At 46.8% G+C, this 27469-nt stretch overlaps 1 protein-coding gene across 3 annotated transcripts in view; it reads left to right on the top strand.

Annotated features, from left to right (window-relative positions):
* Window positions 1-427: 427 nt before the first annotated feature.
* scn1lab (sodium channel, voltage-gated, type I like, alpha b) overlaps window positions 428-27469 on the top strand; it is a 48946-nt gene continuing 21904 nt past the window's right edge. The window contains exons 1-15 of one of the 3 annotated variants that reach the window (XM_030354874.1): window positions 428-754; window positions 1031-1149; window positions 1736-1825; window positions 2471-2599; window positions 4385-4476; window positions 5798-6082; window positions 7425-7488; window positions 8273-8414; window positions 9210-9416; window positions 10192-10241; window positions 10296-10536; window positions 16155-16544; window positions 17018-17153; window positions 18189-18427; window positions 20867-21040. In XM_030354874.1, the coding sequence (XP_030210734.1) occupies window positions 476-754; window positions 1031-1149; window positions 1736-1825; window positions 2471-2599; window positions 4385-4476; window positions 5798-6082; window positions 7425-7488; window positions 8273-8414; window positions 9210-9416; window positions 10192-10241; window positions 10296-10536; window positions 16155-16544; window positions 17018-17153; window positions 18189-18427; window positions 20867-21040 (2637 nt within the window). In that variant the 5' untranslated portion in view covers window positions 428-475. Of the gene's footprint in view, window positions 755-1030; window positions 1150-1735; window positions 1826-2470; window positions 2600-3898; window positions 3991-4384; window positions 4477-5797; window positions 6083-7424; window positions 7489-8272; window positions 8415-9209; window positions 9417-10191; window positions 10537-16154; window positions 16545-17017; window positions 17154-18188; window positions 18428-20866; window positions 21041-27469 lie in introns of all 3 variants that reach the window. The other 2 variants (XM_030354872.1, XM_030354873.1) reach the window with 2 other exon arrangements.

Raw genomic sequence — 27469 nt, 5'->3', positions numbered from 1 at the left:
TCCCTTACCTATGTCCCTCCCTCCTTCCCTCTCTCCCTCTTCCCCTCCCTCCTTCCATCCTTCCCTCCTTCCTTCTTTCCTTCCTTCCTTTCTTACCTTCCCTTCCTCCCCTTTGTGACATCATCATCACTGCCCCCCCTCCCTCCCTCTCTCCCTCTTCCCCTCCCTCCTTCCTTCCTTCCTTCCTTCCATCCTTCCCTCCTTCCTTCTTTCCTTCCTTCCTTTCTTACCTTCCCTCCCTTCCCTTGGTGACATCATCATCACTGCCCCCCCCCCTCCCTCTCTCCCTCCCTCAGCTCTCCACCCCCTGCTAAGACCTCCCCATCCCCCTTGCTAAATCCTCCGCCCACACCACACCACCCTTGACCTCCTGCACCCCCCCCCCGTCCCCCAACACCCCCAACACTCCCGCCCTCTACACCCTCCCCCCTTCTCCCCCGCCCGCCGCCCCAAAGCCAAGCAGCAGGATGTCAAGATGGCCCAGCTGCTTGTACCGACGGGACCCGACAGCTTCCGCCCCTTCGTACCCGAGTCGCTGGCCGCCATCGAGAGGCACATCGCCGAGGAGCTGGCCCGCCGGCCGCGGGCGGAGCGCCGCGGGGCCGACGGCGCCGGAGGAGACGAGGACGACGAGCCGCGGCCCAACGGCGACCTGGAGGCGGGGAAGTCCCTGCCCTTCATCTACGGGGACGTGCCCCCGCGCCTGGTGTCCACGCCGCTGGAGGACCTGGACTCCTTCTACTGCAACCAGAAGGTGGGCGGGCTGACTCGCACATACATGCGTGAGCACACGCACACGCACACACACACGCACACGTACATGCACGTGCACATACACGTATGCCCCGCACAAAGTCCTATTGATCACGTCTGGCCCATCAGAGACCTAGCTCCTCCCACTGAGTACTTCTTTATATGTGTGGGTTGTAATGGCGCCCTGTGTGTCTCTTCTTGTCTCTCTGGCCCTCCCCCTCCCTCCCTCCCTCCCTCCCCCCCTCCCTCCCTCTCTCTCTTTCTCCCCGGCCTCCAGACCTTTATAGTATTGAACCGTGGGAAGGCCCTCTTCCGCTTCAACGCCACGCCTGCATTGTACATCCTCAGCCCCTTCAACCCTCTGCGGCGGATCTCCATCAGAGTCCTGGTCCACTCATATCCTTCCACCGGCAGAGGGGCGGGCCTGGGGAGACAGGGGGCGGGGCTTAACGACACATTGGGAGAAATCGAGCGGGTCTTAAACACCTTGGTAGACAGGGGGCGGGGCTTACAGATTCACATGGGGAGAAAGAGGGCAGGGCTGGCACGCCTGGGGAAACAGGGGGCGGACCAACGCGCTTTGGGCTTGGGGGGCGGGGCCTACACACCTGGGGAGGCACAGGGGATGGGCATCGACGAGGGTGGAGCAGATACACCTGATGAGACACCTGGCAGAAAGCCTATGGGGATTATTATAATATTTATTTTTTATTTCTTTTCCCTAAGAAGTCTGGTAATTGATTATCACACTGTGGGGCACAGTGACTCAGCATTTCTTAGCGTGTGTGTGTGTGTGTGTGTGTGTGTGTGTGTGTGTGTGTGTGTGTGTGTGTGTGTGTGTGTGTGTGTGTGTGTGTGTGTGTGTGTGTGTGTGTGTGTGCGCATGCATCTGTGTGCGTATGTGCTTTGTACATTCCTTTAACGATTATCGTGATTGTGTGACGATCTTGCGTAATGCTTCCTTGACCTGTCGGCCGTGCACGATGTTCAGCGTGTTGATCATGTTCACCATCCTGACCAACTGTGCGTTTATGACCCTCAGCAACCCCCCCGACTGGGCCAAGAATGTGGAGTAAGTTCTCTGCCCTCTCTTCTGCTCTTTTATCTCCGAGCTGCTAACACCAAAGGCCTCAGCCTTATACACAGTTTACATATATATGTATGTAAACTTATAATCTCACGCTGTGTGCTTTTGAGTTAAGGCTGTTTACATGGCTGTCATTCCCAAATGTCCTGTCTGGAATTATTTCAGGTTCTTCTTCAGGTTTTTAGGATTATGATTATTAAGGTTTTTCACCGTGCACACCTTTTAATAAATGGGACATATTCACACTTTGCCTATTCATATCATGGTAAATGTATCACTGAAGTCAAAGATTAGGCCAAATGGTTTATTAAGATGGGATTTAAGTTTAGCCAGCCAAAAACAAGCTAAAGTAGACTACTCACTGATAGCATATGATTGGCCATTTCTGCTTATGCTCTATAGTCAGGAAATAGGCACTGTTCCTGGAAAGCAGGAGCGTGCAGTCACCCTAATATATAATATATATAATATAAAGGAATCGAGTTGATGGTGACTGTGTCTGCCTGTTTTCTCTAAGTGTCTGGCAGAGTGTCTGGGTCAAAGCTGACTCACACTCCTTTTCTCTCTGTCTCTCGTCTTCTCCCTTCTCAACCTCTCACTCTCACTCTCTCCCTTGCCCTTCTCCGTCAGATACACTTTCACAGGGATCTACACCTTTGAGTCACTCATCAAGATCCTGGCCAGGGGCTTCTGTGTGGGCAAGTTCACGTTCTTGCGCGACCCCTGGAACTGGCTGGACTTCAGTGTTATCCTCATGGCGTAAGTATCACTCACCGCCTTAGCACCCTGCTAGCGTCCACGTTGGTATCTTAGCTCTCCCCTATGCGTCTGCTCGTACCTGCGTTAGCAGCCGTTAGCTTTTGAATTACTTATTAGCATCCTGCTAGCATCCACATTAGCATCCTGTTAGCCCCTATGCGTCTGCTCGTGCCCACGTTATCATCTGCCAGCACTCATCAGCATCCTGCCCGGGCTCATGGGTGAGGCAACCACTGGCGCCTGTGTTGGCATTTGTTAGCATCCACTCGCGTATGCACTGTCATCCGTTAGCTTCCACAAGCACTTATTAGCAACCTGCTTGCGTCCATGGGTGTAGCATCCACTAGTTGGTATCCGTTAGCATTCAAGCTTAAGTGCCTTCTAGCGCTCAATAGCATCCCGTTGGCACCGCGGTAGCGTACTGCTAGCGCCCTGTTGGCATCTATTGTCCAGCTGTATCCTCTGAGATATCTCTCAGATAAATCGCCTCCAAGTAAAGGATAACATACAGCGAGATCATTATTTCATAATAATAATCATACAATAATACATGTAATGATTACATGACATAATCTCCTGTATTGGACCCCAAACCCATATATGGGTTGGTTGCTGTCGACGGGTACACCCTCCGGTCATCAATTTATTCAAAGGTATTATGATATGAAAATATGCCATGTCAAATATGAGCATCTGAAAACACAAGAATATCTGACCCTGCAGGCATATATAATGTATACTGTACACTATTTGATGTATTGTGTGTCTGACACTGCATATATATATATATATATATATATATACACACACACACACACACACACACACACACGCACACGCACACACGCATAAATATTCTGTTGTGTTTGATGAATGTATACTGTACACAATGGCAGTATTTGATGTACTTTGTGTATCTGCCCCTGCATGAATACATATACAATATGTGTGTTTACCGTATTTCATATATTGATGGTATATATACAGTATATGATGACACTATTTGATATACTGAGTATCTGACCCTGCAGTATACCATGTGGGCATTTAATGTATTGACAGTATATATACTGTACATAATGACAGTATTTGATGTACTGTTTGTATCTAACCCTGCAGGTATATATACTGTACACAATGACGGTATTTGATTTAATGTGTGTATCTGACCCTGCAGGTATACGTATATACAGTATATAACGTGTGTGTTTACCGTATTTAACCTATTGACGGTATATATTCTGTACATAATGATGCACTATATATATATTGATGTCCTGTGTGTATCTGACCCTGCAGGTATGTAACAGAGTTTGTAAACCTAGGCAATGTTTCCGCTCTGCGTACGTTCAGAGTGTTGCGAGCTTTGAAAACTATCTCAGTCATTCCAGGTAAGGCTGACCTCCGCTCGCCCTCCTGTTCGTTTGTGACGGTTTGTCGTTACCACCTCTCCCTCCCTCCCTCCCTCCCTCCCTCCCTCCCTCCCCCCTCTCTGTCTCGTCACTGCCTGTGTGTGTGTGTGTGCGTGTGCGTGCGTGCACATGTGTGAACCCCAACCCCACCCACGCCCCGCCTACCGGACACTTACCTCTTCCTCCTACCCCCTTGCTACCTTACCCTTTCGTCCGACTCCCCCCTCCGACTCCCTCACCCTGCTACCTCACCCAAACCTCTCCCATACCTGTCCCAACCCCCTCCTCCTCCCCCTCCCCCTGCTACTTCAACCATACCCCCCCCCCCCCCCCCCCCCCCCTCCCTCCTCCTCCTCCCCCCTACCCCCTGCAGATATGTCACAGAGTTTGTGGACCTGGGCAATGTCTCAGCACTGCGAACCTTCAGGGTTCTGAGGGCCCTGAAAACTATTTCTGTCATCCCAGGTGAGAGGGAGCTTGACTGAGCCCACCCCCCCCCCCCCCCCATTACCAGGGGTTCAGAAGGTCAAAAGGGCTCATGAAATGCTAACGGCTAACCGCTAGCATTTTGGTGTTTCGCTAACATCTGAGCAAAACCACCTTTGCCCCCCCCCCCCCAAACCACCTCCATCTACTCCTGCCTACTCCTGCCTACTCCTGTCTCTCTGTCTCCTCCTATCTCTCTGTCTCACTATTGCAAACCCGTCTCTCTCTCTCTCTCTCTCTCTCTCTCTCTCTCTCTCTCTCTCTCTCTCTCTCTCTCTCTCTCTCTCTCTCTCTCTCTCTCTCTCTCTCTCTCTCTCTCTCTCTCTCTCTCTCTCTCCCTCTCCCTCCTCTATCCCAAGGTCAGTAAAAGCTGGAATCTAGCTCTAATCTACACGGATTGGCTGATTCGTAGCTTTTAGGTTTACATTCGCTACCAACCAAATTCCCTGTAGAGGAAATCTGCTCTTGCCTTGGGACTCTCACTTAGAGTTGTAGTTTAAAGTTTTATTTTGCGTCCATTTTCTGCATGAGACATTGCAAAAGGCTATCATCTTTTGGCAAAAGCTCCTCCTCTCCTCGTTTCCATGTGGCCGTTTCCTTGAATGTCGTGTGGTTTTGTGTGTTTTTGGGGACATTTGGGTGGTGACATGACGACACATTGTGAACATCAACAAATCATTTAGCAAACTGCTATGTAACTGTTTGTTTGTTTAAAAGTGTAACTGGACTGAATTGGATCTGTATAATTATTTCTTTATTTTCACCATTGTTAAATATGTGGAAAATAAGACCAACATGCTATATATATATATATATATTTATATATATGACATGTTGAAGAGCACAATGCACCACTATAATGAAAAGGAAATGTATTTATATCTATAATAGATATAGATAAGTATAGATATAGGTATATCTATAGATATATTGAATTTCATTGTCATTGCATCAGAAACGTACAATTTAAGTTAAATTTAATATATTTATAGATATAGTAGATTTCTATCTTAGTCATTGTTAGAATACAATCCGTATCTGTATTAGAAAATAAGCTTTATCAATGTTACCATTAACATATTTAGCATCAGCAAATTTTGCATTAGCAAATTGTTCATTACCAAATTTTGCATTAGCAAAAGGCAAAATGTATCTTTTGCCAACACACATCTGGCAATATTTCATCATCAAAGGATCATCAGCGCTAGCATTTGGCTAGTGCTAGCCACCAACAGCAGTACTAAGCAGCCAGTAATGTCCCTGTGTTCCCATCCTTTCCCCCCCCCGGCCCCGGCCCCAGGCCTGAAGACCATCGTGGGGGCTCTGATCCAGTCGGTCAAGAAGCTGTCGGACGTCATGATCCTGACTGTCTTCTGCCTCAGTGTGTTCGCCCTCATCGGCCTGCAGCTCTTCATGGGCAACCTGCGCCAGAAGTGCGTGCGTTTCCCGCTCTGGTACAACTCCTCTGTCAACGACACCCTCGACAGCCTGAGCGATAGCCTGCTGCTGAACCACAGCCTAGCGCTCAGCGATAGCCTAGCATTGAACGGGACCTTCAACTGGACCGAGTACATGAACAACGACAGTGAGTAGCAAAAGCTTTCGGTGCGCATCCCTCCACTTGACCCCTCCCCCCCCTTATTATTCTCTTCCCTCCCCTTACTATTCTCTCCCCCCCCCCCCCCCTCGGGCAGGCGGGGTCGGGTTTCAGCGAGTTAGTCTCTAATTTGTATCGCGGCGAGAGGTGTTAGGGCGCTGAGGCCCCGGGCAAGGGGGATGGAGGAGGAGGAGGAGGGGGGGAAAGGGTCTTGGTACTTGGCCGTCGCAGCTGACCTGTTATGGGGAGTGACGGCGGCCGCCCGGAGCTGTGGGTCATTGCTCGCTAGTGAATGGCTGGTTGGTAATGTGGTAAATGTGGCGGATAATCGCCCGCACAGTGTGTGTGTGTGTGTGTGTGTGTGTGTGTGTGTGTGTGTGTGTGTGTGTGTGTGTGTGTGTGTCAGAGAGAGATGGAAAGGAGGTGATGAAGGGTGAGGTGAAGAGGAGAGAGTGAGGGGGGATAATAGGAGAGAGGGAGAAGTTGAGACTGATTCTAAAACATAAACTCTTTCGGTAATCCTTCCGTGACATAGCAACAGTGTGTCAGCTGATCAGTCCAGAAATCCCATTGAGGCGAGATCTGGAGAAACGCCCCAGTTGGCCATTAATCCATATCCTCATCAAAGCATCATCACAACGAGCATAATTGCAAAACACTGTACCAGCCCCAAGTGGCGTTGCGTGATCTCAACTGACACACCGTTGCTATGGTAACGGAGAGGAGGGGGGGTTACCAGGCACCGGTTGAGGCTGACGTTAAGAGCCTACAGCGCAATAGCCATTAAAAGACCCTCCATGTTGCTTATTCCGCTGTTAGTGTTGACAACCAGACGGAGTGACTCACGACCACAGCTAATGCTAAGAGAGCCCGACCCGCCGCAACAGCTCCCCATTATAACCACAATCAGTTTTTTCTTTTTTCTAATCTGTCCGTCTACTCCACCGCCTACTCCCCCATCCCACGCACAGGTTTTAAAGCTTAAACCTTTTCAAAGGACTGCCGGGGAACACCTGCAAATCTGTATTGTTCTGATGAATATAATCGGAAAATCTGGTTGCACTTAAGTCGGCTTAGTGGAATAAGGGAGTTGCTTTATCGTTGCCAGTCGCACGCATTACAACCTGGCAAAAACATGTGTCTGTTGGTGGACCACAATGTCAGTGTTGCCAGATCTGGCGAGTAAAAAACAAGTTTTGTCATCTCCCGAAAAAGATCTGAATTTTCTGTAGCTTGTTGCAAAAAAAGGAACTTTTTCTTTCCCTTTTTGTCTCCTCTGTCTGTCTGTCTGTCCGTCCGTCCGTCTGTCTGTCCGTGATTCCCCGTCCAGGTAATTACTACAGCCTCCCCAACCGTCGGGACCCGCTGCTCTGCGGAAACGGCACTGGCGCCGGGTAAGCCTCAGCGTCCTTTATCTGACCGCTCAGACACAACCTCAGATCTCTCAGGCGCCATGAAGAGATAAAAAAAACATAAAACGCCTTTGAATTCAAAATGGCGGATTAAAGATTTCCATTACGGCCGTGTGCTACTTTGTCTTTGTGTTTGCTTTATGGGCAAGTACGGGATTTATTTGTCCTTATTTTTCACTTGACGTTATTGTAACTGTTTACTTTCGCCCCCCCCCCCATCTAATGGGTCTAAACCGGTTATGGCCGGCTTAATGTGGTTATTCAGAGAGAAGGGTATCAAGTGGGCCACTCGTGGCAGCACTAGAAAGATTTTGACTGAGCCGTAATGAGCATGGTCTTTACACCCGGAGCAGCACTGCTCGCTCAACAATGGGCTTCTGCGCCCCACAACTTCATCACTCAGTCCCGCAGACTAAAACAGAAACGCATCCCATACAACGATCACATTTCCCACCACAGATCTTTCCTAGAAACTCAAATGACATTCTAACATTATAGAACGTGATCTATTGAGGATATTGCAATAAACGTGTGTCATTTGGGCCACTTTATTTATTGCTAATGGCGCTGGGCCACTTTATAATTTATACTGTTGATAATGTTTGACCTGTTTGTTCTGTTTGTCCTTACTTTTGCATTGACTTTAGCCCTACTTAGTATTTTAATTGTATTGTATTATAGCCTGTGTCTTCCACTGCTGCTGTGCTGTAACACAGGAATTTTTTCATAAAGTTTTATTTGATCTTATCTTATTTCCCCGTGGCAGGTTGTGTCCCGAGGGCTACATCTGCCTGAAGGTGGGCCGTAACCCAGACTACGGCTACACCAGCTTCGACTCCTTCAGCTGGGCCTTCCTCTCATTGTTCCGCCTGATGACCCAGGACTACTGGGAGAACCTGTACCAACAGGTAGGCAGGGACCCCCACTGCCCCCCCCAAAACCGGCCTCCCGACCCCCGACCCACAGCCTGGGCTCACTAATCAGACCTCATTTGTGTCTTAAAGGTGACATATTACACCACCAGGTGTGAGTGGGATTAGCCGTTAGAAGCCGTTTTGAAAATCTGCCTCTTCTGACATGTGCCAACATAGACGTGTGCTGCATAGATCAGTGTACCAGCCTACCAACTCGACTGTAGCAAGCGTTGCTCATCTATCCGTCATACGTCTAGGTGGACACGCCCACTTCTGATGTTGCTAGAGGCCGATTTTCAAAACGGCTTGTAACTGCAAATCACACTCACCTGGTGGTATAATACATCACCTTATTGTCGACAGCAGACAAGCTCCACTCTGGGAATTTCTTTAGTTTTTTCAAATTTGTTCTGACCAATCTTGTTGCTGGAGGTGGCTAGGATCTGTATCTGTATCCTTAGTGGTCTGTATCTGTCTGTCTGTATCTGTAACTATCTGTATTCCTATCTGTAACTATCTGTGTCTGCATCTGTATCCCTATCTGTATCTGTATTTCTATCCTCATCTGTATCTGTATCCCTATCTGTATCTGTTTTCCTATCCTCATCTGTATCCCTATCTGTATCCCTATCTGTATCTGAATCCGTAGTGCGTCATAATCTTCTCTGGGGGCCTCCTCCTCTTTTTTTAAAATTTTTAAACCTTTATTTAACCAGTCCGATCATTAAGAACAAGTCCTTATTTACAGTGATGGCCCGACAAAAAGCCTGTCTCCTCTCCCCCCCACAGACGCTGCGGGCGGCCGGTAAGCCCTACATGATCTTCTTCGTCCTGGTCATCTTCCTGGGCTCCTTCTACCTGGTCAACCTGATCCTGGCCGTGGTGGCCATGGCCTACGACGAGCAGAACCAGGCCACCATCGAGGAGAACCAGCAGAAGGAGGAGGAGTTCCAGGCCATGCTGGAGCAGCTGAAGAGACAGCAGGAGGAGGCGCAGGTAAGGCATCCCCTGAGTCCCGTCGCTCTGCTCCATCCGTACGTCGAATCTCTGGCCTCTCACTCAACGTCATACCCTGGAAGCGTGGTGTCTTTTTTTTTGGGAGCTAATTTTGGACCTTTTTATGTGCACCATGCTTAAATATTTTACACCTTTTCTAAAGTACCTGTTCTACTCTAGTCTGGGGTTTCATTCATTATCACTGCTGTGCGTGCATTCCTTTTCACTATGTAGTCGACTCTCATGTTCTCATGAGAATTCATTTGCATTTATATTTACATTTAAGGCATTTAGCAGACGCTTTCATCCAAAGCGTCATACAACGGTTAATGCACACATTCACACACTGACGGCGGAGTCAACAACGCAGGGCGTCAGCCAGCTCATCAGGAGCAGTTAGGTCGAGGCGTCTTTGCTTAGGGACACCTCAACACTCAGCTAGGAGGAGCCGGGGATCAAACTAGCAACCTTTCCCGTTACCAGCCAACCCGCTCTACCTCCTGAGCTAAGCCACCCCAATACCTGAATACCAGTCAGAAAGACCAGGTTATACCGCACATTATATGACTGGAAAACACTTAATAACGGCCTCCATGATTTAGCCCTTGAATCCACGGTGGGTCTTAGGTCTGCAGCCCCTAATCCGTCTCCGCCGGAGCCCTCCTCCTTTAACCCTTTAACGAGACCCTCTGGCCCCGAGGCACCGCGAGGGTCTGCTTCAGGTAGCCGTGACAACCGTTGCATCTCGATGACAGTGTGCGTCCCGATTGGCCAGCAGGTTGCCGCGGCAGCAGCAGCGGCAGGGCCTGAGGAGGAGAGCGGGGAGTACAGCGAGCGAGGTGAAGGGGGAGGAGGAGGAGGAGGAGGAGGAGGAGGGAGAGGAGGAGCCGCCGTCACCTCAGAGTCCTCGTCCCTGGCGTCCAAGCTCAGCTCCAAGAGCGCCAAGGAGCGGCGGAACCGGCGCAAGAAGCGCCGGCAGCGGGAGGAGGAGGAGGAGCGGGGCCGGCGGGGCACGGTCCGCAAGTCCGAGTCCGAGGACAGCATCAAGAGGTCAAGCTTCCGCTTCTCCATCGACGCCAACCGCCTCACGTACGAGAAGAGGTGCTCCTCGCCCAATCAGGTACGGAACAACCAAAACCCTAGCAAAGCCGGTGTCGGCGGAGAACTGAGGGGTGTTCCACGAACTGAGGTTTAACAAACACTGAGTTAACGCTGAACTCTAGGTTGATTGACCCTGTGCCGACCAACCCAGAGTTTTCGGTTCCACAGCAGCGGTTATGCATTAGTTCAATCAACTCGGAGTTGGTTAACACAGGGTTGTGCGCGTCCACGCCAAACCTAAAAAGACGTGATGTATGGATCATGGAAACCCTGATCGATATGGCGGAACGGGCCACTTATTTCAATGAAATGGCACTCCAGGTTGTCCTGGAGAGCCATGACGAGGAGAAGGACATTATCACAAGAAAAGGGAACGCTAAAGCCTCTGCAACCCGGAGAACCAAAGCCTGGCAGTGGATCGCTGACCGCGTAAATGCGTTAGTTACACGTCAAAAGCATGATCTTTAATATTTGAGCCATGAATATATAAATATCCCAGTTAAGCATTCTTAAAGTATAAAAAACATACAAACTGGAAAGCTTTTCCCACCATCGTATTGGTATAAATTTAAATAAGCCATTTTTTTAAGCCAATCGTGAAAAGGCAGACAGTCGGCAGACTGGATCTGGCCCTCAAATTGTCTTGACCCCGGTGGGCGCCCTGGCATGGAGGGGTTACCTGGAGGTCTACCTCCTCAGAGAGTCAGGGGCCATACCCCACTGGTTGAATGTAGGTTTTTGTGTTTTCTTGTATTTTAGATTTTTTTTGCCTTCGAAGTAACACATGCAAACCGTGTGCGTTCCACAGCGCATACTATTCCAAATGAATCTTTTTTTTTTGGTAACTGGGTAGAAAACCTAAAAGTGACAATTCATTAACTTCACAGATCAAGATGGATCAGTGCTTGTAATGAAGCCGCCGGCTACGATCGAACATTCTCCAGTGAATGCACTTCCGTTAGGACTATTTTATACTTTATGTTGTAAATGCCTCTCGGCATAGTACTCAGACAATATTGCTCTTTGTATGATAGGAGGCCGATACAAATCTTGGATGGGTCATCTGAAAGGACTGAGATGTGCTCAGCATCTCCAACATTATAGCCTAGATAAAACTACCTTTTGCAAAAAACGGAGGTCTACGCAAATAGTCTGCAGTGAACTGAGGCCTCGATTGGTAGTGATGGCTATGTAAGGCTATTTAAATATATTAAAGATTTGCGCGAGAGTCTATATCTCTCCACTCCAGCAAAAAGTCATCCGATATGCCAAGATGTCGAGCCGTGGTCTTATCAATCGCTCCCGGTGGATTGCACGTATAATTTGCGCTCCGATATAAGCAGTTCTCTCATCAAAAGGGCATGCCATTGTGAACACATGAAATCTGCGATGAACGCCGGTTTAAATACCCAAAACCGGATTATGTTTCAAACTTAACCTGCGCAAGACCAGGGCCCCGTTTCCCGAAAGCGTCGTTAGCCTAAGTGGATCGTGAAGTGCGTCGAAAGGGCATCGTAGAGTTTTCACCGCGTTTCCCGAAAGCATCGTTGATCACGAACGTCTTGAAAACGCTCGTAGCTAACGAGTACTCCAGGGGTGCTCGTAGGTAGCCTACTCGTAGGACGCTAAGAGCATCGTCAGCTATAGCCTCAGTGGCGTCACCATCGGACATTCCGTATATTGGATGCGTTTTATTAAAACGCATTGCGCCTTTATGTTCTTAGTTTGGTAATTAATAAAGATTATTAATTAATTTATTAATAAAGATGTTAAAATGGCCAAAATAAAACGGGACAGTCCAGAAAATGTTTGCGCAGGCAGGGCACTCAAAATGTGTGAGAGAAAGTGGGGGGATTTGTGCAGACTGACATAGGCTACTCATAAAACGTAGCATACAATAATGTAAAAAAATATATAAATTGAAGAAATTAAAAAAAATAAAAAATAACGAAATTAAAGAAATTAAAAAAAATTAAAAATAAAGAAATACATTTTTTTTATAAAAAACAAGCAAAGAAGCAGGCAAAAGGCTGGGATATGGTGGGGATTGGTCACGTTGACGGGAATGTTTAGTGACATGAGGGAGGGTGGAGGGGGTTAAAAAAAAGTCTCAATCACTATTCGACGCGCATGAAAACCAGCCGCGTAGTTATGAGGGAGGCCGTCCTCACACCGATCTTCCTCATCGTCATCGTCCTCAACGTCCTCCGGTTCAAGCAATGCCACCCCAGCCTTAGCTGCAATGTTGTGCAACATAGCCGTCACACATATCACGGCGCATGACTTGGCCGGCGAAAACTGGAGCCCTCCGCCTGACTTCTGAAGGCATCTAAAGCGCAACTTCCACCTCCCGATCGTGCGCTCAACGATGCACCGGGCCAGACGGTGGGCTTCGTTGTATTCCTCATCATGGACGTCTCCCGGGTTATTCACAGGTGTGAAGAGGAATTATTTCAGGGGGGAAAATGCCGTGAAACGCACAGTGCATTCAGGATTAGGACTGATATATGTCGGCAGGGCTGTAGTGGAGGGTAAACGCACGTAAACGCCGTTTACGCACCTCTGGAATTTAGGAAATAGCGTTTACGCACCTCTAAATAGCGTTTACGCACCTCAAAGTTCCCTGTGCCTTGTATTCTGCCGTTGGAATAATCGGAAATAAATTCAGCATCATTTTAAAACACCTAAGACAAGGTTTCATATTGTTGAACAAATAAAAGCTGTAATCTGAATCATTTTCATCTGCGCTGTAGGCCTATGCTATTATGGTCTGTGACCCTCCAATCAGTGTCTTGCGGCTGCGGCAGCGACACCAATCAGGATCCAGGAAAATATGTAAACAGGAAGTATGTAAACGCATGGCCCTACGCGTTGTGGATTATCATGCTGCCAGTGCCTACCTGTCATTAATTAGCCATGGATATCAGGCGATTTTTGAAGAGACCTTCGAGTGCTCCCACGCCAACAGATGCCCGAAAAAGGCCTCAAGTACAAAGTAAGACTGAAGATGATCAATTCACAGTTGTTGTTTTTGTGATTTTATAAATCAATTTTACTTGACGAACTATTAAAGCTATACTGTACGATGTGAGAGAGCTAGCATGATTTGAAATTAGCTACTCTTCGGAGTTCCGTTTAACTCCTCCCCCACCCTTCAGGACTCCCTGCCCCCACCCTTCGACACAGAGCCGTGCACGAGCGCTGCTGCTGCTTACGGCTTACTTCAACGGCAACCATTGCGTCACTTTTCAGGCCATTCAACTCCCTCAGCTGTCGCCATCGCTGAAAAGCTAATCCAATATTTATTCTCGTTTTTCCTCGAGCAGTCTCCAACTTCTTTTTTGTTGCTGCCTTTTCAGTTTCTGTCTTTCTTTTTCTTGCCTTTTTAAAAGGATGAACCGGGGCAAGTAACGGTGGTAGTGGTAACTTCTGTTTTTTTTCTTCCATCGTGTTGACGTTGTAGGCTCACTAGGTCTAGTCCACTGTCATGAACTACTATGACAACAACGCTTTCTTTGCCCTCCGTGAACGCGCTCAGTTCGGCTCAGTCTCGTACACAGAGGGGAGAGAACACGCAGGCTTGTGATTGGTTCTTTAGATTCGGGTACAATGTCTCCGATTGGTAAGCATTTTAACAGGTTTATAGCCGATACAGATTTCGTTTTTTTTTTCGCTTCTTTTTCATTGCCCATAAGTTATTTATTGCTGTCAGGATGTAAGAACCAATTTCAACAACATATTAAAAAGTGCATATCACTGGAAATCGTACAGTATGCCTTTAAGTGACTACGAGCATTCAGATTGGCCAATGCGTAGTCATGCTATCCGTGTACTGCCCACGACAAAATGAGTGAAAGTCAGTCAGAGTTTTACTATCCATATTAAACTCCGGTTTCGGCGTATCAACTTCACTATAGCTTGGTCGCTAATATGTTAAAGCCTCAATTTGGAGATGCGAGGTTGGCGGTTGCAGCCGTGGACTCCGCGGCTGAACCGTGGATCGGGCGGATGACGCGACAAAAAAATATATTTTAATTAAATTCGGGCGGTTGGCGGTTAAACCAATAAAAATAAAAATATTTATAAATATTTGTATTTTATATATTATAAATATTTTTATTTTATCATTTATTTTCTTTAACATTATTTTCCCAGCAAACTGGCCTGTTCCCTAGAGGAGCAGTATGGGGAATCCAAGTTGAAACAACTTGCCCAAAGGTTCAGACTTGATGACAGAAAAATTCTTGAAGGCTATTGGGATTTTAAGGATAACTCAAGCATCATTCCAGAAAACCTTGCACCACTCCTGAGTATCGACCATCTCATTCCAGTTAGCACTGCTGAGTGGGAGAGGGGGTTCAGCTTAATGAACATCATAGTGTGCCCCCTGAGATGCAGTCTGCACTTGGTCACAGTGTCGTCCTTGATGTTTATTCAACTGAATGGCCCACCACTCAGCCACCACAAAGTTCAATCCAACACGTATGTGAAGTCCTGGCTGGTGAAGCACAGGGGAGCCATGAACTCCAGAACACGCCCCTGCAAGGCAGGACCTGACGTGGAGGACAAGGAGGCCCTCTGGGTACTACTGTGAAAAGCATGCATACTAATACACACACATACACACATGCCATAGATAGATAGTTCTTAATCTACACATACTTTTCTTTACTGTTGAAATTTGAATAACTTGAATAAACTACAAACACATTCATTGACTGTCATTGATTGATTTAATATGACTTTAATTGATAACATAATGGAATATAGCCAGGCTAGCCTTACAGAGTCGCAACACTTTGCGTTGCGTTGCATTGTGTCGAGGTCGGTCTGATCAAAAAAATCATAGTTTACCCACCTCTAATTTGACCACTACAGCCCTGTATGTCGGTTTAAGCCTAATCAATTGTGTTTTAATGTCTTTAGCATTCATATAATTGCAGTCTATTTTTTTTGTAGGCTACTCTGCTGTTGTCCTTGATGGGGATATATTTTAACCCTTTTTAACACAATTTTCCTGCGACATTCCTGCGTCTCCCCCTCCTACGGAGCCCATTTCAGCACCGTGTCAGTAGACAGTTACAATCCTACGACGTCGTGAGTGCAGCGAATGCGCGTTCACGTTAAGAGGAGTTTCGGGAAACGCTCCAAAGAAATTGACGATGGATCGCAAGATCCATCGGGAGAATGATCGTACGAGCGAAGATCCATCGTTATCGGGAAACGGGGCCCAGGTTTGATTCAGAGCATATGTTTCTATAGCAACTAACATACCGTGATCCTTTTGGAACGGAAAACCTAGGGTTACCGCAAACCCTGGGTTAACTTACCCGGTTATGTGATAAAACCGGCTTTGTGGAATACCCCTCTGGTAATAGCCGTTGAGGCTGCGGTTGTTGTTGTTGATGTTGTTTGGATGAACTACCTTTCTACACTACACCTCACTTTCACATCAAAAAAAAAAAATTGAGTTATTCTCCTGATTCGGCAATTTTTCTTCAGCAAAGTTAACTCACTCACTCACTCACTCACTCACTCACTCACTCACTCACTCACTATTTTACAACCTATAACCTCCCCACCCTTTCTGTGTACCTCTCCCCCACCCACCACAATCACCACTTCCACCGCCCACAGTCCCTGCTCAGCATCCGGGGCTCGCTCTTCTCGCCGCGCCGCAACAGCCGCGCCAGCCTCTTCAGCTTCCGGGGGCGGGCCCGCGACGCCGGCTCGGAGAACGACTTCGCCGACGACGAGCACAGCACGCTGGAGGAGGGGCCGTGCGGGGACGACAGCCGGCGCGGATCGCTCTTCGTGCCGCGGCGGGCCGAGCGCCGCTACAGCACGGCCAGCCAGGGCAGCGTGTGCAGCGGCACCGTGCCGCGCGACAGGCGTCTGCCCGCCAACGGGAAGATGCACTGCGCCGTCGACTGCAACGGCGTGGTGTCGCTGGTGGCCGGCGCCGCGGGGGGGCTGCCTCTGCCACCGCCCACTCCCCCGACCGGCCGTCTCCTGCTCCCCCATGAGGTGATGACTCCCCCTCCCTCGCGTTCTGGAGTCCTCACTGTGGGAGTTTCCCCCAACATCATGAGGTGTAGAGAGACAGATAGTGGGAGGGGCTTGAATGTTTGGCCCCGCCCCCGTCCCTACCCCATGTTCCCCGTGCTGCTTGGAGGTTGGAGAGCTCAAAATGGCCGCCCCTCGAAGAGTAATCGGTTGACAATGTCAAAATACAATTCTCAAATACAATATTTGTTGAGATGTAGGCACCCCTAGTGCTCTCTCAATTTATCATTTAATATCAGGCTGGATCGTTACTTAAATCGTCAATATCAACCAAATCAAATAGCCGCAAAATGGACCTTAATTGAACTCCATTGGGTAAATTTTTCGGTTATTTCACTTGGTTGATTTTGCGATTGAAGCTTACCCTTGTTATTCCCAACAAAAAGGGTCACTCAGTCTCGATCTCTGGTCCTGAACTCGTCCTATCTCTTCAGGGGACCATGACGATGGACACGGAGCTCAAGAAGAGGTGCTCCAGCTTCCGCAAGGCGTCCATGGACTTCCTGGAGGAGCCCGGCGCCCGGCAGAGAGCCCTGAGCATCGCCAGCATCCTCACCAACACCATGGAAGGTAAGGGAGGACTCTCAGGACAAGAATTGGTATCAAGGATATTAAACAATTATTCGCGGAAGGCGAAGTGAATAGTGGGGAATAGCCCCCGAGACCGAAGAGGGGGCTATTCCCCACTATTCACAGAGCCCGAGGTGAATAATTGGTTTAATATACTGCACATGAATACTCCAAAAATATACAAGATAACACGTTTTGCCGGGATTTATTTGTTATTAGTAGCGGTTTTATTTGTTTTTATTAGTGTGAGGAGACGACCGTCACGCAATATCCCGAGTTTGAGGTCTCAATCATGGGATATTGGCCAATATCCAGAGATAGCGAACCAATCACATGGCGCCATCTTAGGAGGTTCACGTGTAGCATATACTAATAGGATTTATACGTCCTGGCAATTAATGTAAGCACTTATTATGTGTTGTACATCCTGGCAGTAGCATCTTATCCTAGCTAACTTTGTTGTATATGTGGAATGAGTTAACCTCGCAATTGTAAGTGCTTGGCACTTGTTTCTGTGAACATCTTTACTGTACCGACAGCAATATATTGACAAATGTAGTTATTGTAAGTCGCTTTGGATAAGAGCATCTGCTAAATGCCCTGAATGTAAATGTACATGTGAATGTGAAAGCATAAAGTGGGTTTCTTATTGGTGTTCCTTACATCCCCTCACAAAATATTTAGCTAAAACAAGTGTTTTACTTGCCTTTAAGGCCATGTTTGGCGCTTCCGCAGGAGTTTCATTGTACAGAATCATGTTTGACTGCACCTTTATCAGTGGATATACCTTGAACTCCTTGGTTGTCTCAAAGAGCTGTAGCATTTCAACACAACTCACTTACGCAATCACTCACTCATCCTCGTTGCACCGGCTGGGGCATAGGGCATTCAACAACAACACACAACGTCCAAATTTCGCCACAATCAATTTTGAAACATATATTTATTATCCAATACATAATATTATCACATGAATACTATATATTGATACATGTTATATTACATATATTTACGTCTATCCTCCTCTTTACCCAGAACTGGAAGAGTCCAGACAGAAGTGCCCCCCCTGCTGGTACAAGTTCGCCAACTCCTACCTGATCTGGGACTGCCACCCCACCTGGCTGCGGTTCAAGGAGGTGATGAACATGGTGGTGATGGACCCCTTCGTGGACCTGGCCATCACAATCTGCATCGTCCTCAACACGCTCTTCATGGCCATGGAGCACTACCCAATGACCATCGAGTTCAACAACGTGTTGTCTGTGGGGAACCTGGTGAGTGGAGGGCCGATGACAAACTATCGCAGAGCTTAAAAGGGGAAGTATTATACCACCAGTTGATTGATTGATTGATTGATTAATACTTTAATAATCCCAGGGGGAAATTATTTTTGTCACGAACTCCAGATATACATTATAAATATTAAGAATAATATATAATATAATATTTATATATATATATTTATACAACGGGGGGCCTAAATCCAGCGATCTGATTGGTTCCTAACTGTTGTATAATGAGCGTATACATAACTGCTATGACGCCCGATCATTTTGTGAAAGTTTGCATATCACTCCGCGCCTGGAAGTAGAAACAGTTACAAAGTAAAACATATGTTGGATGATGGAGAGGGTGTAAATGTTGCTACTCCGGGAGTGAGCAAGGCGATGGAGAGACTAACGAAAGCTTAGGCACACAGCGAGTGAACTGCTCCATAGGATAAATTGCCGGCGAACCGCTCTAGCCGAGCCTTCTCTCGGAGGGACGCTAAAGTGTGTTGCATAGCGACCGTCGTGCATTTTGAAGGCAGCCAGGAGGGACTACTTTTTTGTATTCTTTAATAAAACGGCTACTTTGACTTTCTTGGTTTCTTTTTAAAAGTGGTGTGTCTATGACTTTCGTTTTGCCATAATAGTAACCGTTGTATAAAAGCAATAGATCACTTCAGTCAGTGGTATGTGCTCATTATACCACTGGCCCTCCGCTGCGCAGCCAACTATTGCTGAGTCATCAGAAAACTTCTGAAGGTGGCAGGACTCAGTGCAATAGTTAAAGTGTGAGTGTGATTAGCCGTTACAAGCCGTTTTGAAAAATCTGCCACCTAGATGTGTGCTGGATAGATCAGTCTACCAGCCTACCCAGTGGACTGTAGCAAACGTTGCTTATCTATCCGTCATACATCTAGGTGGACAGGCCCACTTGTGATGTCAGAAGAGGCAGATTTTAAAAACAGCTAATCAAACTCACACCTGGTGGTATAAATATCACCTTTAAATTCTTGCTAGCGCAAACTCGACCCTTTTACAAAGAAATTACGACCGCCGTTAATGCTCGATTGTTTTATGATGTTCAAAGACACGGTTTGTGGCACTTCCTGTGGAGTGTCGTAACCGGTAGTTTGTGTGACGCTGATGGTTACGTGACCTTTGAGGCAGAGCCTTGGGGTTCGTCTTTTAGCACAGCGATTTCCAAATTGTGGGGGTACCGATCATGGTTTGGTCGCACCAGGGGAGCGAGTGAGACTCGGGTCTAGCGCAGTAAACGTTTTGTAAAGTAGGGGGTGAGCAACAAGGAAAATAGGACTCAAAAGCATGACTCGGAGGCAAAAGTCTGTGTAGAAAGAATGGTATTTATTAGAAGATAGGTTATCAGTTGTTGATCAGGCAAACAATCCGGAACGGAGAAGGCAAAGGTATAGGCGGGAGTAAACGGGCAGGATCCGAAAAATGGGAACTGTAATAATCACTTGGAAAATGCTGGGCCGCTTGGAACAAAGACGAACTGGCATAGAGGTGCATGTTCGTGACAGGTGAAAACAATCGGTGAGTGAGGACAATCAGAGATGCGGGAAACACAGGGACAGGGCAAGGTATAATTCATTTAAACATAAAAAAGACAGAGAACACACCAGAAACAAACATGCATACCTACATCCCTACGTCTGTTTAGTTTACATTTAATTTGAATGCTTGAGCACTGAAAAGAGGAGAGACAATACAAAATTATTTTGATACGGCAATGACAACGTTTCCGTTTTAAGGTACTGCCCGAGATGTGTGGTGGGTCCTGGGCCTGCTGTACCTCCATAGCTGGGTCAGGGCATGAACGCGTTTTGAAACCCCTTAATTAATGAGCAGATTGGGGGTTAGGGCATCTTGAGGAAGGATGTCTTCAGGATATGATTTGGAAGAAAAAAAAGAGCCTTGCTTTAAAAAACTCTTGCCTTACATTTTTTATAAATGGGCCTTTCGAGACTTGAGCCAAACGTCTGCGATGAAGCCAAGTATATTTCTTTGTTTTAATTTTCGATCTTCCCTTTCTAGGTTTTCTAGTCCCCCCCTGCAGTCCGTCAGTCGTTACAAATCAATCAATGCTTATTTTTTCTCTCTGTGGGTGGTGTCAAAAACTCCTTCTCAAGATTGGTTTGTCAACGCATGGTGCATGACACTTTCTTTTCCAACCCGTTCCTTTTTCATTTTCACTTTCACTTTGTAATTATCGGTTTCCAAAGCACATCCTCCTTCAATTGATTTCATTCATCTCTGTACACCAATTAGGTCGGTGTAAGGGGGAAAAATGTGAGAAAAATCCACATTGTTAACAAGTGTCGACTTCAGTCAATGAAAAAGAGGCGAGGTTTTGAACAAACGCTGGATTTGAAACCTGACACCAGTGGGGATGCTGATGGCTCCCTGTCCCCCCGCTCTTTGCAGGTGTTCACGGTCATCTTCACGGCCGAGATGTGCTTCAAGATCATTGCTCTGGACCCCTACTACTACTTCCAGCAAGGCTGGAACATCTTCGACAGCATCATCGTCAGCCTCAGTCTGATGGAGCTCGGCCTGGCCAACGTAGAGGGGTTGTCTGTGCTGAGGTCCTTCCGATTGGTGAGTCTGAACCCGACAGTTGAATGATTAATCTAATTCAAATCGACATTGCGTTGCAAAACAACGCGATTTGCAAATCGCAATGGCTGCGATTAAAAAATTATAATGGGTGTGGGGGAGATTTGTTACTGTTACTGTCTGGAGATCAGTAAGATTAGTATTTATTTAATCTTAATAGTTAAATGTATGAACTTTAATAGTTAAATAAAGATGTTATAATTTGAATTCATGCATCAATTCTTGTCAACACATAGGCCTGGCCTAAAGGAAAGAGCAGTTTATATGTTGACTACTTCCAATGTTGTGTTGGTCATACTATAGAACGATTTATTGCTTGTTTAGTGAATAATACAGAACATAAGGAATTAAAAAAATAAAAATATCATGCTAAATCGTAATCGCAATATTGGTCGTAAAAATCACAGTTTGATTGTTTCCCCAAATCGTTCAGCCCTACCAACACTTGGGAAATATCTGAATGTCCGACACCAGGGACATACGTCGAACATGGCTGATGGTGAAGGTCCCTTTGGCATGCTACTTTATGGATGCTTTAGTGGGCCCTTAACACAGTATTTTAAGCCGTTCCCATTGAGCTTTCCCCAAATTCGCTGTTTCTGTGTCTGTAGCTTTAATGCAAATGAGGAGGAGCGAGGCGGGTTAAGGAGGAGGGTGGGGGTGTGGCCTTGAGCAGCTTGCGGCCGCGGTACCATGTGCTTTGTTTACAGTGGATGTATGCAATGGTGAGGCGCACACAGCCTTTGGCCGTGTTCTGTAAATATTCTAGAACACTCCGGTTGCTCCGGCGGGAGTCCTGGAGCTCTATATCTAAATAATATCATATTATGCATAGATATCTACATCATATAATATTTATTATCACGGCCAAAAGCTGTGTGCGCCTCCAGACGATATTATGAATCTCAAACGACTGCGTCGGGTTCTCCGACGTCTCTGGCTCTTCCACTTCCACATCAATCTGAAGTAGACAGAACCACGATATGTAGGAGAAAGGGATTGTTGCCCACGGTTGTTCACCGCGATTGTCTCCTGCCGGAGCATCGCTGCCCGCTGCCGAGGGACCACCGCCTCGGCAGCGGGCAGCGGGGCTCCAGCGGGAGACAATCGCGGGCAACAACCCCTTTCTCCTCCATGTTATGGTTCATGTACTTCAGGGAGTCAAAGCCAAGGGAGTCCCTTTCCCCCAATTCCTTCTCAACCATGGCTGAGATAACCCCCACTACGAGTCTCGTTGTGGAAATACCAGAGACGTCAGAGGGTCCAACGTGTTATGCGCCATAACATCAACAGCAGAACGGTTATCCAAATAACGAAGAAGTGTACAACACTTGTGATAAAGTCCTGGAGCTCTGTATCTAAATATTTCCATATAATACATAGATATCTATATAATATAAAACATATTCTGGCTAAAAGCTGTGTGCGCCTCCAGACGATATTATGAATCTCAAACGTTGGGTGCGTTGGGTTCTCCGACGTCTCTGGTTCTTCCACTTCCTCATCAATCTCAATTAGACTGAACCGCGACATGGAGGAGAAAGGGATTGTTGACCGCGATTGCCTCCCGCTGGAGAGACAATCGCGTCGGCAGCGGGCAGTGAGACAATCGCGGGCAACAATTCCTTTCTCTTCCATGTCGCGGTTCATGTACTTCAGGGAGTCAAAGCCAAAGTTCCTTTTCCCCCAATTCCTTCTCAACCATGGCTGAGATAACCCCCACTGCTGTCTCGTTCTGGAAATACCAGAGACGTCAGCGAACCTGACGTGTTATGGGCTTTAACACCAAACAGCAAAACGGTTATCCAAATAACAAAGAAGTGTACAACACTTGCGTTACAGTGTGTATATTCACACACACGCACACACACATGTGGCCATGCAAGGTCTTAGCTCATTGGGCAAAGCAGAGAAAGGGGAGGTAACATTTCCCCGTATGACGACGTACGGGGAAAAATTCCAAATCAGCGTGTCTGAGCTTTGTTTTTTCAAATAGCTAGTGCTCGTTTTGCACCTAACGCCATTTCTAGCTACTGGGGGACCATAGGCAGGCTACAGGAACTCATATGAAGGTCAGAAAACCTCATAAAGTGAGGTGGGACCTTTAAAGAGTAACCAATTGAGACCTTTTGGAAGTGTTAAATGGACGAGATGTATTTTAACTTAGTTAATTTGTTAGTTAATGTGTTACCCCCCCGTGGGGGGGGGTGGGAGCTTGTTTGCGCGATAGACTAGACTCTGTAGTACATTCAACAATACAAGATACAAGATCGTTTATTGTCATATACACAATGGAAACATAGTTTGCACTGGGCAATGAAATTCTTAATTTGCTAGTTCCCTTCACACAAAATATGCTTAAAATAAAGTAGATAAATAAACTAAACTACTAAAAATATCTGTACAAAGAGCAGAATTTAGTTAAACAAAAACAGTTCAATATAAGGTTCTGTTTAGCATGTGCAATGTTCGCATACAGCAGAAGGCCCTGAAAGACATTGAAATATAGAAGTTTTGGAATATATACATTGGATATTGAATATTATTAGTAGATAAGTACACAGTGCAAATGAAGCTCACAGTATTGAATATTGTGCAAATACAGGGTGTCATCAGTGTTTCAGAGACATTCAGCAGCCTGATGGCCTGTGGATAAAAACTGTTTTTAAGTCTGGTCGTTCTGGCTTTCATGCTCCTGTAGTGTCTGCCAGATGGTAGCAGTGTGAACAGTGTGTGCTGGGGTGTGTAGTGTCCTTGGTGATATTGTGTGCCCTCTTTGTAACCCGGGTGTTGTAAATGTCTTGAAGTGATGGAAAGGCTGCTCCACAGATGTATTGCACAGTTTAATCACACGTTGGAGAGCCTTCCTTTCCTGTACCGTGCAGTTTCCAAACCATACTGTGATGGAGTTGCTCAGGAGGCTCTCCACTGTACACCTGTAGAAGTTGCTGAGGAGTTTGGATGACAGTGCAAATGTCCTCAGCTTTCTTAAAGGAGCATTTCACCGGTGGAGGCATGAATATGTATTGAAATTGGTTCCTATCTGTAGTCGAATAATAAAATAATATTCTACTTTGGTGCCGTCTTGACAGAGAAAAGGCAGAAAGTGCCTTTTTTGCGCTTGTGGATTGAAGACAACAACTCCCACCATGCACCATGCTACACAGCTTCGCTGGCCACTCCCGCTGATCTAGATCTCCACATATCTTCTGCCTCGGCTGTAGCAGCCGCACCCGCCTCCTGTTCCTCTATCAGCTTCAGCTGCTCGTCGCTATATTGCGGCTCGAGGTAGCCACGAACATCTGATTCGAGCATCAGATCTTCAAAATCCCCATCTTCTATGTCAGATCCAGATCCACCTTCCACCATTGTACTTCAGTTTTATCAACAGCCTCTGTTAGCTTAGCTTCAGACGCTGTGGATGTTAGTTTCTGCTGATGAAGTCCCACCCACTGGCACTGCTCTAATAGGTCTGTAGCGTCAGTGGGTCCCACCCCCTATAGGGTGGTGGGACTAGTGCTTGTAGTCTTAAGAGAATCTTCCCCTCTTACACTTCCTATTTACTTCTACGCAAAAATCGTCATATTGCGTCATCTTAAACAGGAAGTGTTGGAGATCGATACGGATCTCTCCAGTCTCTCCAGAAAATAAGGGATTGATTGAACGATACAAAGCTTAATGGAAATGGGTGAAGTTTCCCTTTAAGAAGCCACTGCTGAGACTTCTTGGCAATGTGCTGGGTGTTGTGAGACGAGGAGAGGTCCTAGCTGATGTAGGTGCCGAGGAATTTAATGGTTTTCACCCTCTCTACCTGAGTCTCGCCGATGTGTAATGGACTGTGCTGATCTTCCTTGGGTCGATTATCAACTCCTTAGTCTTCTCTGTGTTGGCACCAGGACACCAGCTGAGCCACCTCCTCCCTGTAGTCTGTCTCCACCCCACCAGTGATCAGTCCGTTGACTGTTGTGTCATCCGCAAACTTGATGATGGTGGTGTTGCGCTGGGTGGGGGGGCAGTCGTAGGTGAAGAGGGTGTACAGCAGCGGACTCAGCACACAGCCCTGGGGGGTCCCTGTGCTCACGTGCTTGTGCCTGATGTCCAGGTACCAACTCTGACTGTCTGGGGTCTGTCTGTGAGGAAATCCAGAACCCAGCTGCAGAGGGAAGGTGACAGGCCGAGGATGAGGAGCTTCTCTGCCAGTCTGGTTGGGAGGACCGTGTTGAATGCTGAGCTGTAGTCGATAAACAGCATTCGAAGCTACGTGTCCAGATGTGTGAGAGCTGTGTGGATGGCGTTGTTTACTGCGTCGTCAGTGGACCGGTTCCGGCGGTACGCAAACTGTAGGGGGTCCAGGGTGTCCGGGATGGTCTTTTTAATGTGGGACATGATTATCCTCTCAAAACACTTCATCACAATTGAAGTGAGTGTGATGGGACGGTAGTCATTTAAGCAGGTTATGGTGTTTTTCTTTTCCGTACATCACAGCTAATCCAGGGGTTTTGGTTAGGGTATGTTTTGCAGCACTTGGTGGGGATAATGTTGTCTATGCATGTGCTGATGTAGCCAGTAACCACTGAAGCATATTCCTCTAGGTCCACAGTACAGTCCTCTCTCACAGCAGCAGTCCCAAACACATCCCAGTCAGTACTGTCAAAGCAGTCCTGCAGCACAAGATCAGTCTCTTCGTTCCATACTTCAACAGTTTTACTTACTGGAGGGGCCTGTTTGAGGAGCTGCCTGTAAGATGGGTAGAGGAACACAGAGATGTGGTCCGACTGTCCGAAGTGGGGGCGGGGGGCAGCTTGTAGGCGCCCTTGACGTTGGTGTAGACGTGGTCTAGAATGTTGTCGTCGGGAGGCTCACTAGCTGGTGGGATTTGGGGAGGACAGTCTGAAGATTGCAGTGGTTAAAATCCCCTGCAACAACAAACACAGCGTCCGGGTGTGTAGTCTCGTGTTTGCGGATGGTGTCGTGCAGTAGTCTGAGCGCTGCGGTCCGGTCCGCCCGCGGCGGAATGTAAACAGCCAGAATAAAGACAGCACTGAACTCCCTCGGTAAATAAAAGGGTCTGCACTTAACCATCAGCGCCTCTATGTCCACTGAACAATGTTTATCCACCACCTGAACTTCCGAACATCATCTGTTGTTGATGTAAACACAGACGCCGCCGCCTTTGTTCTTTTGTAAAAATCTGACGGCTTTCTGCAAAAATCATCACTCCCTGATCTCACGTTGTGTTGTTGTCCTGGCTCTCAGCTCGTCCATTTTATTTTCGAGGGAGCGGACATTAGCTAGCAGTAGGCTAGGTAGCGGTGGACGTGTAGCTGTAGCCTTTAGCCTAGCATCTAGCCCGCCTCTCTTGCCTCGTCTCCGCCGTGCCCGCGCTGGCCGGGTGTAGTTGGTGTTCAGGTGTGGTAGAAAGTTTAAAGGGTCAGATTTAAGCTTTGGGTGAGCTTTTTCAATGTTCAAAAGTGTTTCCCTGCTGTACACAATCCTTTCGTGCCAGCACCCTACATTAACTATACACAATGACACTAAAATAAATACTAAAAGAAATTGGTGTCGGGAGCACTTCAACGTCTTCCACGCTGGGCACCATGATACATCATGATACATTATTTATTAAACACTAAATATTGAATGATATATAGTTAATAAATAAGCAGCTTTTCAAAAAAACACCTGAAACAAGAACAGTCAAAGAATTTGTGCATTTTTAATTTAAAAATATAAAAAAATTGAAAGATTTTTATTTTTCCTTTGTATTATTTTTTTTTTTAAAAAATACAAGGTAGTTAAGGCGGCAGGCATGTGTTGCCTAGCTGTAAAGTGCTGTGGGAAACCAGGACCCCAAACCAGTATGCTGAGCAGTAGAAGTCACACGTGTTCGAATCTGACATCCGCATCTGAATCCAACTAGGCTATCCCTGAATCTGAGCTATCATTTAGCCACAGTCTACTGTTCAAGCAAAGAAGAATGCATCGCGAAAAACGGAAGAAGTCTAATTGCTCGATAAGGTTGCTTTCATTTATTGCCCGTGGGGTGTCATTGGCTATTTTTTACCAGGACTGCTGAGTAGTTGCTATTGGCCACTTAGCTCTGCCCCTCCAATGTTTGGTCCTTTAAAACCAGAGGCATTCATCCGGGTGAAAAAAAAAAATACTGTATTGCAACATACGTACAAATGAAACATTTGAAACATTAACACCTATTTAACATTTATTTAATGTAATGTTGTATGACGTTGTTGATTTCACAAACTTTTGGACTGTGTTAATGACCATAATAATGATATTGTCAAAAATGTAACTCATCGATAGTCAGTACCGTCAGCAATATTGGTTTTACATTGGGCAGTGAAAGCCATTATTAAGCGGCGCCATTAAAGTTTATCGTTTTACATTAAACAC

Source organism: Gadus morhua, chromosome 4 (genome assembly GCF_902167405.1).
Source record: "Gadus morhua chromosome 4, gadMor3.0, whole genome shotgun sequence".
NCBI lineage: Eukaryota > Metazoa > Chordata > Actinopteri > Gadiformes > Gadidae > Gadus > Gadus morhua.
Note: the sequence above shows the minus strand (reverse complement) of the source record. Positions and strands in the feature narration are given on the sequence as shown.